Here is a 15,916-nt window from a genome sequence, read left to right as displayed (position 1 = left end):
TGTACTTGGGGCTATGAATGTACTTGGGGCTATGAAAAAGGTAGCCTAAAAATCTACTTGTTAATTTTAATGAAAATTATCCAACAAAATCGAGGTAAAATCTAAGTGAAATAGTAGGATAAAAAATAGTATTCAATTGCAATGTCTCTCTCTCTTTGTGATGCTGTACGTATTGGTGCAAAAAATGGGGACAATTTTTAAATTGATTTGACGGGGCTGTTTATTTACGTCACAAGTGAGGGGAAAGAAAAGGGAAGGAGGAAAGAAACCCCCTAGAAAAGAGATGGGGGTATGACGTCACACGCCAAAACAATTTGAAATTTGTCCCCATTTTTTGCACCAATACGTACAGCATCTCTCTTTGTCTGCAGGGCATATGACAAAATGCCCTTAGAGCTATAATAGCAAAAAGAGTTTATTTTATTAAGCACAATTGCCCACCCTCCCCTACCCGAACTACTCTTAATCTATAATACAAAGTAGCTTGATGTCTGTCCGTCTGTCTGTCCGTCTGTCCGTCTGAAGCTTAAGACTCAGTAACCGCTGAACCGATTGGGCTCTACTCTTCAGGAATTATACCTACTGGTCCTGTGATGGTTTTAAGCTATTTTCCTGGAGGGTGGGACACCCCCCCCCAAAAAAAAAACGAAAAAAACCACCCCCCCCCCCCCAAATTTTTTTTACATTTTTTGTAAAATCTCAGAAACTGCTGAACAAATTGGGCTCCGCTCTTCTGGGAATATACCTACTGGTCCTCTGGTGGTTTTAGGCTATTTTCTAGGAGGGTGGGACACCCCAACCCCCCTAAAAACAGAAAAATCCCCATTTCTAAATTTTAAATTTATTTTTTATTTTTGTAAACAAAAACCAGTAATTGTGGCAAAGCCCCCATGAACCCCTCCCCCCCCCAAAAAAAAAAAAAAAATTTCACCCAAAAAAATTTTAGGGCTTTTTGTAACTTTTAAAAATTTACATCTTTAAAAAGTTGTTTTTTAATTTTTGTGTATATGTGGTCCAATCAGTTGGACTATCGGAGCTTGCGCCGCATACGGGGTACTCGCTTATGCTCACCCCATTCAAGATATACAGTGAACAACCTGGTTTTAATTTTTACGAATTGAAATTTTTGTGCATACGGCACACAACCTGGGTTTAATTTTACCAAAGAGTAATTCGGCAAAAAATAACTTTTTTGAAAAAATTACTATAAAATTATTCTGGAGGGTTGACTTTCCATTACCTCTTGGGGCGAAGCCCCTAGAGGCTAGGGGCGAAGCCACTAGTAAATCTATATAATGAGTAATGCACTGCATGGTATAACTGAGGCTGGGTGTGGCGGATACATATATTTCAATATTTAGTAGCACAGATACTTTGCAATATCAATTGTAAGTACGTCCTTAAGTCTCTTCCTTTACATACAGGCATATTAAATATTAAATTGAAATAAAACGATAGAGGGGAAGGGGTTGAATAAATGTATGTCTACATCCCGTGGACCCTTTGCCGACATTCAATTGGGTCTTTGAATATCAGCTTATAGCGTCAAAAATGTTAACACAGCCCAAGAAACTACTGGATCAAGGTAGTAATCTGGATTATATATCTATAATTTATATATTCATTTGTTAAATGGCGGAAGGAAGATTTTGACATCAAAATTATCAAATATGAGAACAATTAACAGAACTTTTATTTCATCTAAAATGTCATGAAATTTTTATTGTTGTGCTTCTAATAGATGTAACTGTCCTTGTTTTATACGTATGCAGCAATTAAAATGTGAGTTAAAACAGACCATAAGAAATATATATAAAAAAAATCATCTTGAAATAATATTAATCTTCTTGTATTAATACGCCTTTTTGGACCTGTATGAAAATCATAAGAAATGTGGAATCTTGAATAATAGTGTTACTCCTTTTTGGATCTGTATGAAAAGCAGACATAAAATAATTATTCTAACATAACTTAGAAACGTCTTAATCAATTAGAATTTAAGGTTTTTAACTAACAATAGAAAAATTTTTAATTAGAATTGTTTTTTTAGATCTGAGATAAAGAGGCATTTTGTAAAACAAAATATATAATATTAGTTATAAATGAAATTATCATTACTTGGATCTTACACCAGATTATCATATAAAGTGAAACTTGTAGCATCCACTCACCTTCTACTGGATGAAAGAACTGGCCAATAAATGACAGGAACCAACCAAAATAGACGACAATTTTTCTTCTATCATAATCTCCACATATATTCTACATCCAATAGTTTAAAGCTTTAACAGAATATGCATAACTTTGGTTCCAGATTTACCTGTTCAGATAGTCCTCAACTACAGGCATCTTGGGGTCTTGAGTGAGGGCAGTTTCCAGTATGGTAATAATGGTCTCCTCCCGGTAAAACAGTTCTCGGAGTCTGAGAAAAATATCAATGAATTTTTAAAAAAATTGATTTTAGTGTCTAAATCTAACTTCAAGCTATAAAAAAAATCATTAATCATATGTGCATTTTATTTTTAAAAAGCTATCTACATATATCATCTTGTTTAAGTAAATTAAAACATACAAAACTATAATAGAAAATTAATGTTACGGATTAAAGTAAAAGAATAAAAGTTGAATGAGCTATATGTAACCCTGCCCATATGGTGGGGACCCTTTAACTATTTTTTTTGGGTGTTTGAAATCAACTCATAGCGTTGGAAATTTAAACACAGCCAAGTCCCTACAAATAAACAGAAAATAACTTGCTATCAGACGAAAAGAGTCTCCACCACTTGGGTAAGGTTGTAGTCTCGTTCTATCCTTGCACATTTTTTATTTAAGAAAAAGTTTTTTTCTAAAATTCACTTTCACATATTTTTACTCGCATTTTGTGAGTAAAGGGCTATTCTTCAAGTGAATAATTTTAATTAGGCTGATAATTATTTCAGCAATGTTTAATGTTAATTGTAAATAGTAATGTGCATGTCCCAAGCAACCTTTGTTAATATTTAAAGGTATTTATCTAATCTTTCTATCTAACTATTGTATTGTTAAAAATATTTATCCTTTTAAATGCCCAATAGCCTGAAATATTTCTGACATTTAATATCAGTGTGTTAACAATGTTACTAATAGTTATTTCTCGCATCGTATTATAAACAGCTGGGTCGCCTCCGGGTTCCAGGGACAAATGCAATCCTTTATCACAGGACTACAATCTCTCACCAATGTCTCCTTTCCAGATCAGCGACGCATTAATCCCTGTTTTGGCAAATATATTTAACCTTAGAATGGTGGTATTACTTTACACCGATCCTAAACCCAAATATACTTAAGGGATAGTCTTTTGCTTATAAGCCCTATTCCGAAAATGGTATTAAAACATTACTGATAAGTCTATACTGCTATTTAGTCTAAGAATTTTTTATTCCTAGGTAACTAACTTTGTCAACACTTTTGGACTGGAAGTATCTATTGTGGTTACTAGAGCCATGCGAACATGACTACAATATTCCGTTCTACTGCCTGTATCCCCGTGAGGCGTGAAGTTCTTTGTTAGGTACCTTTGTCAGGTAAGAAAATCACTAGGCCAGCTCCGAACCGATCTTCCAGAGTATTAGCAAAGTTAAACTACCTTTAAGACGTGAACTTATTCAGAGTTCTAATCCGAAAATGTTAAATTGTCCGAATAGATAACAATCTCCAACTTTTCTGGACTTCAGAAGCTTGAGGGAGGATCCGGTTTGTTAGTATCGGCCGTCAGATAATGAGCTATCATCAACCGTAGTGGCTCTGCCACCACCGTACTTTCCCTTTGTTATTCCTATTTAGCCCCGTAGTGACTTGTAATTTAATGGTGCCGTTCACCACACTATAGGAGTTCTCTTCAGAACAAAAACTTGGAGACAACTATCCGTTCGGATTCCTAAGCTTTTAGGCCCTAAGAAGGCCTTATCCTTAAATTTATCTCAATTGACCAACATCAAATGATATTCTACAATTTATTTAACAAAGTATTATGAATTTATCTAACAAAACTTTTTATTTTTTAGGTGTGTTTTAAATGAAAAATCCTAAGTTGAGCCGCCAGGACCCTCAAGAAAATTCCAAAGCAAGAGAAGGGAGTCTTCCCTTAATTTTTAGAATTTTTTAAAGAGTATGTGTAATATAGTAATTCCGTATCACGACTGACTGTTTCTCTTTTCCAGGTTTACTTTTATAGGCCCGAAAGCCTTAGGAAAAAGAGAGACAAAAAGGATGACTTTTATTTTTGTGTTGATTTTTATGTTTTATAGAAATTGGCGACCTGATTATTAAGATTTTGCATTTAAAGGTGTGTGCATATCTCAACTAAATTACAATAATCATTTCATAAATTAGTAAGATCACATTTTATTTTATTTTACATCAAGAATACATTAAACTATTGGTTTCAAATTAGTTTTTCTAATAATGTTTTTTCAATGTCATCTTTAATTTTACAAATTTTCATTCTTTTAATTTAGTTTGTTTATCACGAAACCTCTAATTTTATGATTCTTGTGTTGTTTTACTAATGTTAATTTATACTGACAATTTTTGCTAATAATTTTTTAGCTGTACTATGACCATTCTATTAAAAGGGTTATTGTCTCTCACTTTACCTTTTAGGGTCTTCGTTTTATAGATCTTATTTCCCCATTTTAATAAATAGGTCTTTATACATGCTTTTTTACTTAAATATTATATTAAATTGTTTTAAATTTGTCTAATTTTGATAATATTTTATAGTCTTTTATTTTCATTAGAATAAATACATAATTTAAAGTATGGGTCGGATTTTTCCCCAGTAAAGCTACTCTACAAGTTATTCATAGAATCGGTTTAGGGGAAAAGGACGAACCATGTACCCCCCTCAAAAGAAAAGCTCGATTATAACACGTTCAAGAGGCTAAAAATGACTCGTGTTTCATACAGCCTTGTTTTTGAGGTGTTTTAAATCATAGAATATTATTTGTTTACTATTTTAATAATTTTTTTGTATTTTTTGGCACAGACGAATTTTTTATATAATATTATGGCTTTAAGACATGATTTTAAGTTATTTTTCAATTAATATCTTTATGTACTACATTAAAAGTTGAAGGCTCTTAAAAACTTATACCAAAACATTAATGTCGTCTTACCTACATTGGTGAGCGCACTAATTTATGGATGCCGCGCTAAAATTTGAGTAGTTCTTATTTACCGCATGGCGACACTGTATAGGTTTTAGACTACAAGCTAAAAACATTTTTTAAACATAAAATAAGGAAATATACGAGTTAAAAGTTGCTTTTTTATGCTCACTTTAAAGTGAGAAATAGTAATAAGAAAAGCTAGATCATTTGTTGCTATAATTTGTCATTTTCCCTAAAAATTGGTGATAAATTTTAATAAGAGCCTTCGTGATATGATAAATATGAAAATCTTAGCTTAATATAAACATTGTGAATATTTTAGATTTATCTTGCTTTATGTCGGGTGTTGCCATGGTGAAAATGTGCTTAGTTTTGAAATGATAAAGAATTGACTAAAGAAGAAATAAGCACACTATTACTGGTAAACTAAATTTTGTTTATGTTTTTTAAAGCTACAATTTAATGTCTTTTCATGCGTCGACTATTTAGCAAGTTAAACCAAGAGGTTTTCATAGACAATGGACATTCGGCTTCGAAACCGATTAATATCCGCTGTATTTGAACCAGCTCTCACCCATTCTAAAAGTCATGAAATGCATCGTATTACAGACAACTTCCCATGAATATTAAAAAAAATTAATACCTTCAGCCCCTAGAGTTCAACAAAACTGGTTTTATACTTATATATTTTCATTTTAATGTAAGAGAAAACCTGTCTATAACACGATGCGATAAATTATTCTTACATCATTATATTATTTGTCTATATATTTTTTATCTCTTAGATATTAATCCACTCCTATCGGGAAGAGTTAAAAAATAGAAAGACATTCCATTAATTAATTATCTTTTATACAAATTTGGTCATTTTATTACTGTTTTATTCGAAAGTTCGTTTTTTAAGGTCATTAATCTTATGCTACGTTTTTATTATATAATATTTAGTCCTTCCTTTATCTCTCACTAAACAGATGTTTTTTTAGACTAAATTTTATATGTATTTTTAAAGAAACAATATTTTTAAAATGTTGTTTTCCATAAAATTGCAATCATATTCCTGCATTATGACCTGAACATAATTATTTATCAATGATTGAATTTTATGTGTTTTAGAAATTGGATTTATTCTTTTTTGATTAGATCTAAAAATTGAATTTCTTATTTTTTCAGGCCCTTTTGCAGCAGTTTGGCTGTTTTTGTTCTTGATTGTAGTCGTAGTTTGGGCTCTCAATTTTTGGTAAGTATCAAATTTGTAACTTTTTTATTTTTGACCTTTAAAACACTAGTTTTACTATATTGAACTAATGTCAAGTGGACAAATATGATAGCCTCGTCATATTCATCTCCTTTCTACTAGTTGTACATTATATAACATTATGTGTGTTGAAAAAAATATAAGGTCCACATCAACTTCTTGGGATATTGTTTTAAAGAGCAGCTGGGTTGTTTCAGTTTATTTGTTATGGGCCAAATATTTTTCCAACAATTACTTTTGTTATTTTATTTTATTTCCATATCTAGCTAGTTATAGAGTAGTTTTATTTAAACTGTTATAGTTCTTTTTACGCGTTAGCAAAAGCTACATATTTTATTGATTTTATCCTATTTTATAAAGTAGTAAGCCTTTTTTGTCTGTAGCGAAAGATCTCGCTAACCGCTGAACCGATATGGTTCACCTTTACAATGAAGCTTCTTATATGTCTATGGAAGGTTGTAAACTATTATGGGTGAAAAGACCTCACACATTAATTGCCCCTAGAGGCTTCTAAGGGCGTAACCGCTAGTAGGTATATGAAGTATTTTACATTTATCTCATAGTCGGTTCTAATTTTGTAAAAATTACTTAGATCCTTTCAGATATAAATAATAAACTCTTAAAAAGTCCTTTTATAAAAAAAATAGCTAAAAACCCGACTATACAGTCAAAAAGACCCTAAAGTTAGTTGCTATTGCATAGATTTCAAGCAATATCATATTCCCAGTTTTGTTCTCACTTATTAGTTTCAATCTCTCAATGTCATGAGTCATCAGAAAGTTCCCAAAATAGGCATTAAATATTGAGAGATTGTCATAGAGTCTTAATTCTTTTATTATTAATACAAGTATAAGTTTCCCTGGTAGCCATACTGTTTTATATTTAGGAGGAATCCAGTCAAATCACCCCACGAAGACTGAGAGAAGGCTTCCCTAACAAGACTAAAGTTTAATGATTTAAAATATGTCAAGGTAAAGTCACGCAACCTATTTCTTCACCACAGAGCAAAAATTAAGTGTCGGAAATAATGTTAATTACTTACAAAACTTAAATTTATACTAAAATGTAATTGTTTAATGCAAAAGCCATTTTTATTTTCAAATTCATTTTTTGCAAAGAATATTTAATTTTGTAGAAAATAAAAATGAGAAAAATATTATCCAATCTATATATGTGATTAACCTATGACGCGCAAAAGGTTCAAATCTCTATATTCGTTGTATCAGTCTAACGTCGCCCGTCGGCCATCTTAAAGCAAGGGAAAACAGTCTACATAAAAACTTAAAGAAAATTGTTATTTTTTAGTACAGAATACGCATTTAAATCAATTCAAAGCATTTATAAAAACAATTTGAACTTTTTTATTTCCAATTTTAGTAGTTTTCAACAACTTATTTTGTTTCTTTTAAGAAAAGATTGGTTAAATTAACTATCGTGAAAAAGTTTTCAAAATGTAATATTAAACCTATCCAAATATCACCTAATTATGTAAGTAAGTTTTTCATTCTTTGACTAATGAACCATTGGATTGTTTTAATGAAATGTACTATTCTGAAAAGCCCTAAATCGAAAAAAGACTTTAAAAAGAAATTAACAAAGCAATGCAAACTTTAGTATTTTATTTATGTATTATACTTTATTGTTTTATTTGTAGTTCATTTATAACAACCTAATTTTGTTATTTTATTTTAGGTTGTTTAGAACCGCTGTATTCCACCTGAATAAACGAGTATGAAAAGCTTCCCTGACTGTTCCACTGTCAGCTGTTTATTCTGGGACACCTGCCGCACTGCTACATCTCCAACTAGTGGGTTGTGGTACACATACAAAGTAAGTATATCATTGCATGTAATGGGTAAATTATGAATGGGAAATATATATTATTTGAGTGTTTTTCACCTAAATTTTTCAGCTCTCTGTTGAGTTTCCTATCCCTATTTCTCTGATAGTTGAAAAAAGGAAAGTTTTTTAATATTCTTTACAGGGGAGAAAAAGGTTGATTGAAGATATCGAAACTTTTAATTGCCGTCTTCTTTTTTGAGTATTTTTGTTAGGAAGAGATAAAAATGGACCATTTCAAAATATTTGAAGTCTTTAGTAGTTTAGTCTTTAACAGTCATTTGTTGGTTTTTTGTCTCAAGTATGAGACTGATATGGTTCTCCATTTTCGGATCCTAGGAAATTGATGATTACTAGCTGTTTTTTCTGGTGTTATCCTATAATAAAAGAGTTAGAAACCTGGAATAAAATTATTAAATATTATTATTGTTCCAATTAAAGTAGTAGAGTGTGTATCTATCTTAGCTTTACATTTTTTAAAAACATGGATATCTTGATTTAATTTAGGAGGTGGTGTGGTAGTGTTGTAGTCCAAAAAGCTGTTTTTTCTTCCAATAAAAGATTATTGAGCAAAGAATAAAACGTTTTTTAGATTTATGCACTGCACACCAACGACAACGTGATTAGACACCTTGCCAAGTTTTTTTTACATCATAAGAGCAACATCCTCTTTCACTTTTAAATTATAGCTTTTTTAATGATACAATAGATATATGGAGTATTAGACCGATACTTAAAAGATTGATTTTTCTAAAATTGTATAGCTTATTTTAATATTTTTTAATTGTTCTTATTTTTCAGTTGTTTTGAGAAAGAAGATGAGATTTTTTGGGATTTGTTTGGGCCGCTATTTATCCGCCAAGACAACCTACATGGAGCAGAATGTTCCTGTCCTGGAACAAGGTTCCAAGAAGCGTGGTGTTTGCCGCTATTTGTGGGATGACGATGTAGGAGATCCTTTCTAATTTGGTTTTGTTATTTTATTTGGTAAGTTATAATTCTTTGATGAATTTTTAAGTATCGAACTCATATTTAATATTGGATAAGAGACTGTGTTTCTTCAAAACAACTAATAATTTTATCTTGTTGTTAATTTTAAAATAATGGTGTTTTAATTACAAAGTTTTTTGGTTTTTTACTATTGTCTTATTCATTATTGTCTCATTTTACAATTATTTTTTCTTTGTTTTAGATTATCATGTAGCTGTTTAGCTATTTGTTCTGCCGTTTTCTCACTTATTGGGCTTTGTTGTTGGTGTACAAAATTTACTTAAGATAGCAGTTATGAGGTAATGATATTATCATTTAGACTCAATTTAGATGGGTATTAATTTAAAATATTTTATTTGTTCGTAATTTATGAGCTGTATAAGTTTTCATAGAATGATAAAAAAATTGGTTTATATTTATAATGGATTTTATGATGAGAAAAAAAGTATTCTGAACAAGAGTAGAACAAGAGTGTAGTGCAGATAATTAAATCCTAATGTTTTTAGATGTAATTTTTTAAGTGTGAATGTCTTTTGGCTTATTTTCTGTGTGCTTTTCTTTTTTAAATAATCTTATTTACAGCTTATATTTTGTAGAATATTTTTTAGCTTGATTTAATATTTATTTTTTCTGTTTTTTCAGTCATATCTACTCGGCTCCCAGTTTTAATACAACAACTGTGGTTCCAACATTTCATTGCTGATCAAGTAACTGGTGAATGTCCGCCCTATATTTGATTGCAGACGGAGTAGCCTGTACACTGATTTTCTAGGTAGGTGTTCCTTTTTGCTTCTATTTTGGTCCTTTAGGGCCTATGGTGCTCCCATCCCTTTTTATAGGATTGTGAAGCTAAAAGAAGACCCCTTAATTATTTTTTGGGGGATAAGATACATGCATGCTTATTCTTATTTTAGGTGAAGCAAAAAGATTAGGCTTTGATTAATGTAAACTGAATATGTGATTGATATATTTATAATTAGATAGTTATTTGCTTAGCAAAATAACTTCTCCCCCTTTGCAAAAAAAATTTCGCTCAATTGGAGGGGTTTTAAAATAAGTTAGAGATAAATTTGAGAGTGATTTTTATTGGCTGCTTTATTTTTCAGTTCATTTTGTTGGGAGTTGGGAGGGTGGTTTATATTTTAAAAACTTAAATTTATTTTGTTAATATCATTCTGTATAAAACATATAAGGCATTATTTTCTGTCTTTCTATAGAGTAATTGACATAAGAGACATTGGCCTTTTGACTTATAGATTTAAGACAAGAGTGAAAGAAAGTGATAAAGAGAAGGGTCGACAGAAAGAGAGAAATAATTAAAATCGCTTTTTTGTTTTATACTGATAGCTTTGGTGTTTTGTTTTTATTAAGGAGTGTTGTGTAAGGTGAAAAATCAAGGTGTGTGTAAAAAAAAATATTGATAAGTAAAGTTTTAGTTTATTTATGTTGATTTTATTTTTATGTTGTGTGAAATGTGCATGTGTCATCCAGTTTGTTTTATATTTTCTTAATTTAGAGTTTTTTGCAAGTTTTGTTTTAATAATTGTGTTTTATTTCAGCTGTTAGCTTTCTAGCTATCCAGGCTAGTGTATGTGTGTAACCGATTTGGTTAGAAGAAAAATAGGCAGCTGATTTCTGCTTTCTCATTGTACTTTTTTCTCAGCTAAGTGGGTAGATGTGTGTTTGTCGCTGTTTAGTCTGGTAGAGTGTACTCTACAGCTAACTAGGCTGTGTGTGTATGTGTGCCTAGGTGGCACTGGTTGTGCGTGTAGTTTAGTGGCCTAGCAAAGTGTACTCTACAGCTAACTAGGCTGTGTGTGTGTGTGCCTATTATTAGATGTTGAATAATGTATTTTAGAGCTATATAGCCTGCGTGTGTGTTCCGCCTAGGTGGCTTGGGAAACAGTTGGGTTGTGGTGTGTAAAATTTCTGCTTTAAAACATATATGTGTAGTTTCCCATTTGTTTTTAAATGACCTTATATTTTTTTTGTTCATTTTAAAAGTTTAAAATTTTATGGCTTAGCAATTGTAACTTTTTATGTATAAATTTACAAGAAAGAGGATTTATAAGTGAAGTAAATATTTTAAATGTAGCAAAACAAGGATGACAACATCTATAAATAGCGAAACACAAAAAGGTCATTGATGGTAATATTTACAAGTAGATTTGTAGTGTATTTATTAATTGATTTATTGGGTAAAATAAACACTAAAACTTGTTTTTATTTATATAATGTTGTCGGTCAAAGTAACTTACATAAAGGATGCTCATAACTATGGGAAGAATTATTTTGATCATGATATCTTAAAGAGTTTTAAGACTGGTCCAAAAATACCAAAAATATGGGGGAAAACGTAAAAAATATAAAAATAGCCAAAAACCTGCAAAAAGGAAGTCTGATCGTCATGTCTGTTTTCTTTAAACAACAGGAAATTTTATTTTGCAACTAAAAAAAAATCTGGAAATCGTACCATAAACACTGAGGATATGTAAAGAAATGAAAAAATTACAAAAATAGCTTAAAACCTATTCTATTACGCAAAAATTTTGATTGTTTTTATGCGCACGAAAACGAATTTTTCCAATAATTGTCTATTATTTTGCCAAAAATTGACAGAAAAATTATTCGGCGTTTTTATCTTCCTATTTTAAAGAGAATAAGAAAAAAAATTTATTTTTAAGGCAGATCGATTTAAAAACTGCTTTCAAGAAATGTTAGAAGGTAATTTAAGATTAAGTTGTCCTAAATCTTAGAAATTGTTATTACTTTATCTTAGGCTTGCGTGTGTGTGTTTAAATATTGCAAGTTGTACTTTCAAAATACGCATTATTTAAATTAAAAACTAAAATAATTTTGATGAGGTCTGTTTTCTATCTTGACATGTGTCAACTTTTTTCAACACTATATTTATGCATTTACACAAAAATTTTAATTATATTATTTCGGAGCAAAGCATTTCCTTAATTTTCTATCTATCAGTTTAATAATATTAGAACCCTCAGAAAAGTTTTTATCATATAAAGTTTTTCAAATTTTACTATAAAAATTCAATTTACTTTCCATAAACAACTAATTTCAAAAAATAAACTGCATTTAGAAATATTCTTTGTTTAGGCCAAAAATATACAAAAAAACTCGCCATTTTATCTACACATCCTAAGAAATACATGTTTCAAAGCATAAAGGCCCTATTCTTTACACAATGATACAACTATTGGCTGCGCCCCTATAAGAATATTCTTAGGGAAAAGCTTAAACTCATATTTAGGTTCTTAAAACCTTTTACAATGCCATAGATGCTTAGTGCTGTAAAAAGTATGAACAATATTTTAATTAGCTTATAGAAGAACGAAAGGTTGTTAATAGTTAATCATTTTAGCTTGCCACAATGCTATCTCTTAACATCGACTACATTGATTAGGACACAAAGTTATCATTTCAGATGGGGTAATTGGACGTCTGTATTTTGGGGTATAAACGGTCAAATTCCTCTCAACCAATTGCATTAGTTCTCTGGATGGGAAATCTATGTGTTCAGCTGATAACATCAGCTTCCTTAAGGCTTTGGTTAGGACAGATTGGTATTGTCCCTCGGGATAGGTTTCATATTGCCCAATATAATTATTTTCCCCTTCAATTGGAGCTGTCCTTCCTGAAAAATTATCAGCCATTGTCAATCCTCTCAATTGTCCACCTGAGCGTGGCTGGGATAGGCGGGAATGCCCTGACAAATACAGGTGGTAGAACCACCCTGAGCGGTGACGCTGTATTTGCGGGACTTTACAGCCGCGGCTAATAACTTCTCGTCTTTAGGAAATGCACACTCTGATTGTTTATTCTAAAAATATTTAAAAATCATTAAAGATTCTGTTTATTCCTTTATCCCGGATTAATTTAGCCTTTTTTGATTAAGAATAGGAAAATTATTAATTAGTGATTGGGATGTATCAAAATTGTTTAAAAGTTTAGTTAAAAATGGAGAAATAAGCATTGGTTTTAGAGGTATCAGGTGGTAATTTATCATGTATGACTTATTAAAATTATTTTGTAATGGAAAAACTGTGGTTTACCTTAAAAATTGTAAAGCCTAAAAAAAAGATAAAATCTTTAAGTCTAAAGTGAAACTTAAATCAAACTTATACCAGATAGAGAGCCTAATCAGTTCAGTCTTATAAAGTTGTATAATTTGCAGTTGAAAATTCAAGATAATCAATTTAATGTATTTAAAAGTTTGTAAAAAGTTGAATTAAATGTATGTTTTGGAGCGATTTTTAACACACATGTCTAAAAATCAACACATGTGTTCAGAACTAGGTCATAAACCTCAGAATTTATAAATTCATTTTCATAAAAATTATTAGCTAAAATTAGGCTTATTTTCAGGGATCTTAAGGGATAAGACAATGGACGATATTTTGTTGGAAGTTTATTAACTCATAATTAATGAAAATTGGATTTAATTATACAAGGATCTAAAGGGATAAGACAATGGATGATAAATTTGTTGGACTATTTTGCTACATAAACACATAATTTATGGAAATTGGATTTAGTTAGACTTTTCTTATGGAAATTTTTATTTCTTTTGGGATTAAGTTCATGCTTATTTAATAAGGTCTTGTAATTTTGGATGACACATTTCTGTTAGTAAGTTTTTTCCAATTATTATTTCAAAAGTACTGTGTCATTCTAATTTATTATTGTGTGGTGTTTTCTGATTATTACAAAAATTTAATAGCTTATTTATTTATTTGTTACTAATTCTTGTATTTTATTTTTAGGTATCATGCCTGTTCAATATCCTGTGGTTGGAGGATCGAGTTTTTGTTGAAGAAACAGTAGAACTGAAATTGGTTATTTGTGAAATTCCTCCCTTGGGACCTCTGCAGATTTTACCGGTTTTTGTCTGCAGATTTGTATCTTTTACCCTGCTGACTGAAAGAAATGTATCTCCGAAGTTAAGGAACCTGTTTTGGCTTGGAGATGGGGAGTGGTGCTCGAGCTTAGCCAGCCACATATTTCCAAAAAGAGTGAAGGGCTTGAGGATACTAATGGAGGTATAGGCAGATAGGAATTTATTGTTTTTTAAGCAAGAAAAATTTATCTCTAGGTTATATGTTTTCTGCAGTTTTGTGGGGAGTTATTTTATAATTTTGATTGTATGTTGCAGCTTGCTACATAACTAGATATGTCTGTACTTGATAAATACTAGAGAGCATATCTGCTCTAAAACTAGAATTGTCGTCTGTAATTATTTTTTAATTTTCTGCTGAATTTGTTCATTTTATTAAGCACACATAATTGCCCTACTTTATAGTTATAATCATGTCTATTCTTGTTCAACTCTTTTTATTATTTTTTTTTTCTTGCCTTTTATAAATAAAGCATTAAAGTAATGTATATAGAGCAATAAATAGTATATGTAACAAACACCCCTTCTCAAAGACCTTTTACACGACTTTTGGTTGGGTCTTTGAAATAAGCTGATTCATTCAAAAATGTAAATACAGCCGGGTGCTGGCAAAAGAACCAAGAGCAAATTGCAAACTAATGTTAACACAAGGACGCCCAAGCTTTTTACTTAGCATGGGGGTAAAATGAGGATTTCTATATGTTCAAGGGGAGTAATGTAAGGTATTTAAAAAAACTTGAGGGGTGTAAGGGACAAATACACAATTACCCCTTTACTTGGACATCTATGTTTCAGCTATAATGATTTCTGCATTTTGCCTAGTTAATTTCGTTTTTGCATAGTTTAAATACTGTTCATTTGTTAAAAATTATTTTGAAAATTATCTATTGATCTCTTGAAACTGACAATAACCCAATAATTGATATAAGGACCTAGTTAATTTGCCGATAACAACGTAGATACTGGCAAAAACCAAATTTGGTAACATCTGCAACATATTAGTTCTACATTTGTCGCTAGATGTCACTAAAAACTTGATAATTTTGATTTGCTACAAAGTATTTATATCATTTGGAAAAAATGTCTTATTAATCACAAATAACTAGGTTTAAAAATGCAGTATTGTAAATCGGAAAAGATGATTATGAATATAATGGCAGTTTTAGATACTTCACATAAGTTTAGACAGAAATGACAATTTTTTACTAAAATTGTCCCTTTCTTTTTCAAAAAGCAGTAAAAAGCATTAAACAGCTATACTTAGAAAGCAAAATTTAATGGAATTATTTTTTGTCTGCAACGCTCTAGGTCTTTGCAATTGGAAATCAAATAATATGCTCTTTATACATTTATACTATAAATTTATTAATGAAACTCTGTGTCTCATTGTATAGTTCTAAGAATGGGATCTGGAGATTCTTAAAACGTTTGGATAATGGCTATTTTATACCTTATCTTTTTAGCTAGATAAACCCTAATATAATTTAAGACATTAATTATTTTATTTAGGGTTTTTATTAGACTGTTGCTTACTTTAGAGTAGATCGATTTAATTGGCTTAAACTCCGGCTTTGTTTCAAGCTTATTCATATCAATCCTGTTAGTTCCGCGTTTAGTCAGGGCAATGAGTAATAATCTCCTATTTGACATACTAATGTAAGCAATGATAAAAAATAATAAGCCAAATAGCGCAAGATTACTACCAACCACCATACTTGTTAATAGAACTAACATGATTGTCATGAATTTATTTTGAGAAGGAAAGTC

The 15,916-nt window shown here is 30.6% G+C and overlaps 2 protein-coding genes and 1 long non-coding RNA gene across 7 annotated transcripts in view; 2 read left to right on the top strand and 1 right to left on the bottom strand.

Annotated features, from left to right (window-relative positions):
• LOC145314481 (luciferin sulfotransferase-like) overlaps positions 1-15,916 on the top strand; it is a 301,018-nt gene that overhangs the window by 261,669 nt on the left and 23,433 nt on the right. The window lies entirely within an intron of this gene.
• The window catches only part of LOC145314227 (prolyl 4-hydroxylase subunit alpha-2-like), a 42,830-nt gene that overhangs the window by 13,897 nt on the left and 13,017 nt on the right, over positions 1-15,916 (bottom strand). For both annotated transcript variants that reach the window (XM_080154058.1, XM_080154067.1), the window contains exon 3: positions 2,321-2,422. In XM_080154058.1, the coding sequence (XP_080010184.1) occupies positions 2,321-2,422 (102 nt within the window). The remainder of the gene's footprint in view (positions 1-2,320; positions 2,423-15,916) is intronic.
• On the top strand, positions 5,478-14,303 carry LOC145314206 (uncharacterized). Of its 4 annotated transcripts, XR_013877658.1 has the most exons (9): positions 5,478-5,571; positions 6,321-6,387; positions 7,292-7,376; positions 8,098-8,235; positions 9,046-9,231; positions 9,437-9,533; positions 9,877-10,006; positions 14,019-14,183; positions 14,229-14,301. It is a non-coding gene; the product is annotated as an uncharacterized LOC145314206 (long non-coding RNA). The 4 variants fall into 4 exon arrangements; XR_013877656.1 differs by having other exon boundaries at positions 5,482-5,571; positions 14,019-14,303; XR_013877657.1 differs by lacking the exons at positions 5,478-5,571; positions 6,321-6,387; positions 7,292-7,376 and adding an exon at positions 7,765-7,893 and having other exon boundaries at positions 14,019-14,303.

Source organism: Acartia tonsa, chromosome 1, assembly GCF_053477335.1.
Source record: "Acartia tonsa isolate MP-2025a chromosome 1, ASM5347733v1, whole genome shotgun sequence".
In the NCBI taxonomy this organism is placed as follows: Eukaryota; Metazoa; Arthropoda; class Copepoda; order Calanoida; family Acartiidae; genus Acartia; species Acartia tonsa.
Note: the sequence above shows the minus strand (reverse complement) of the source record. Positions and strands in the feature narration are given on the sequence as shown.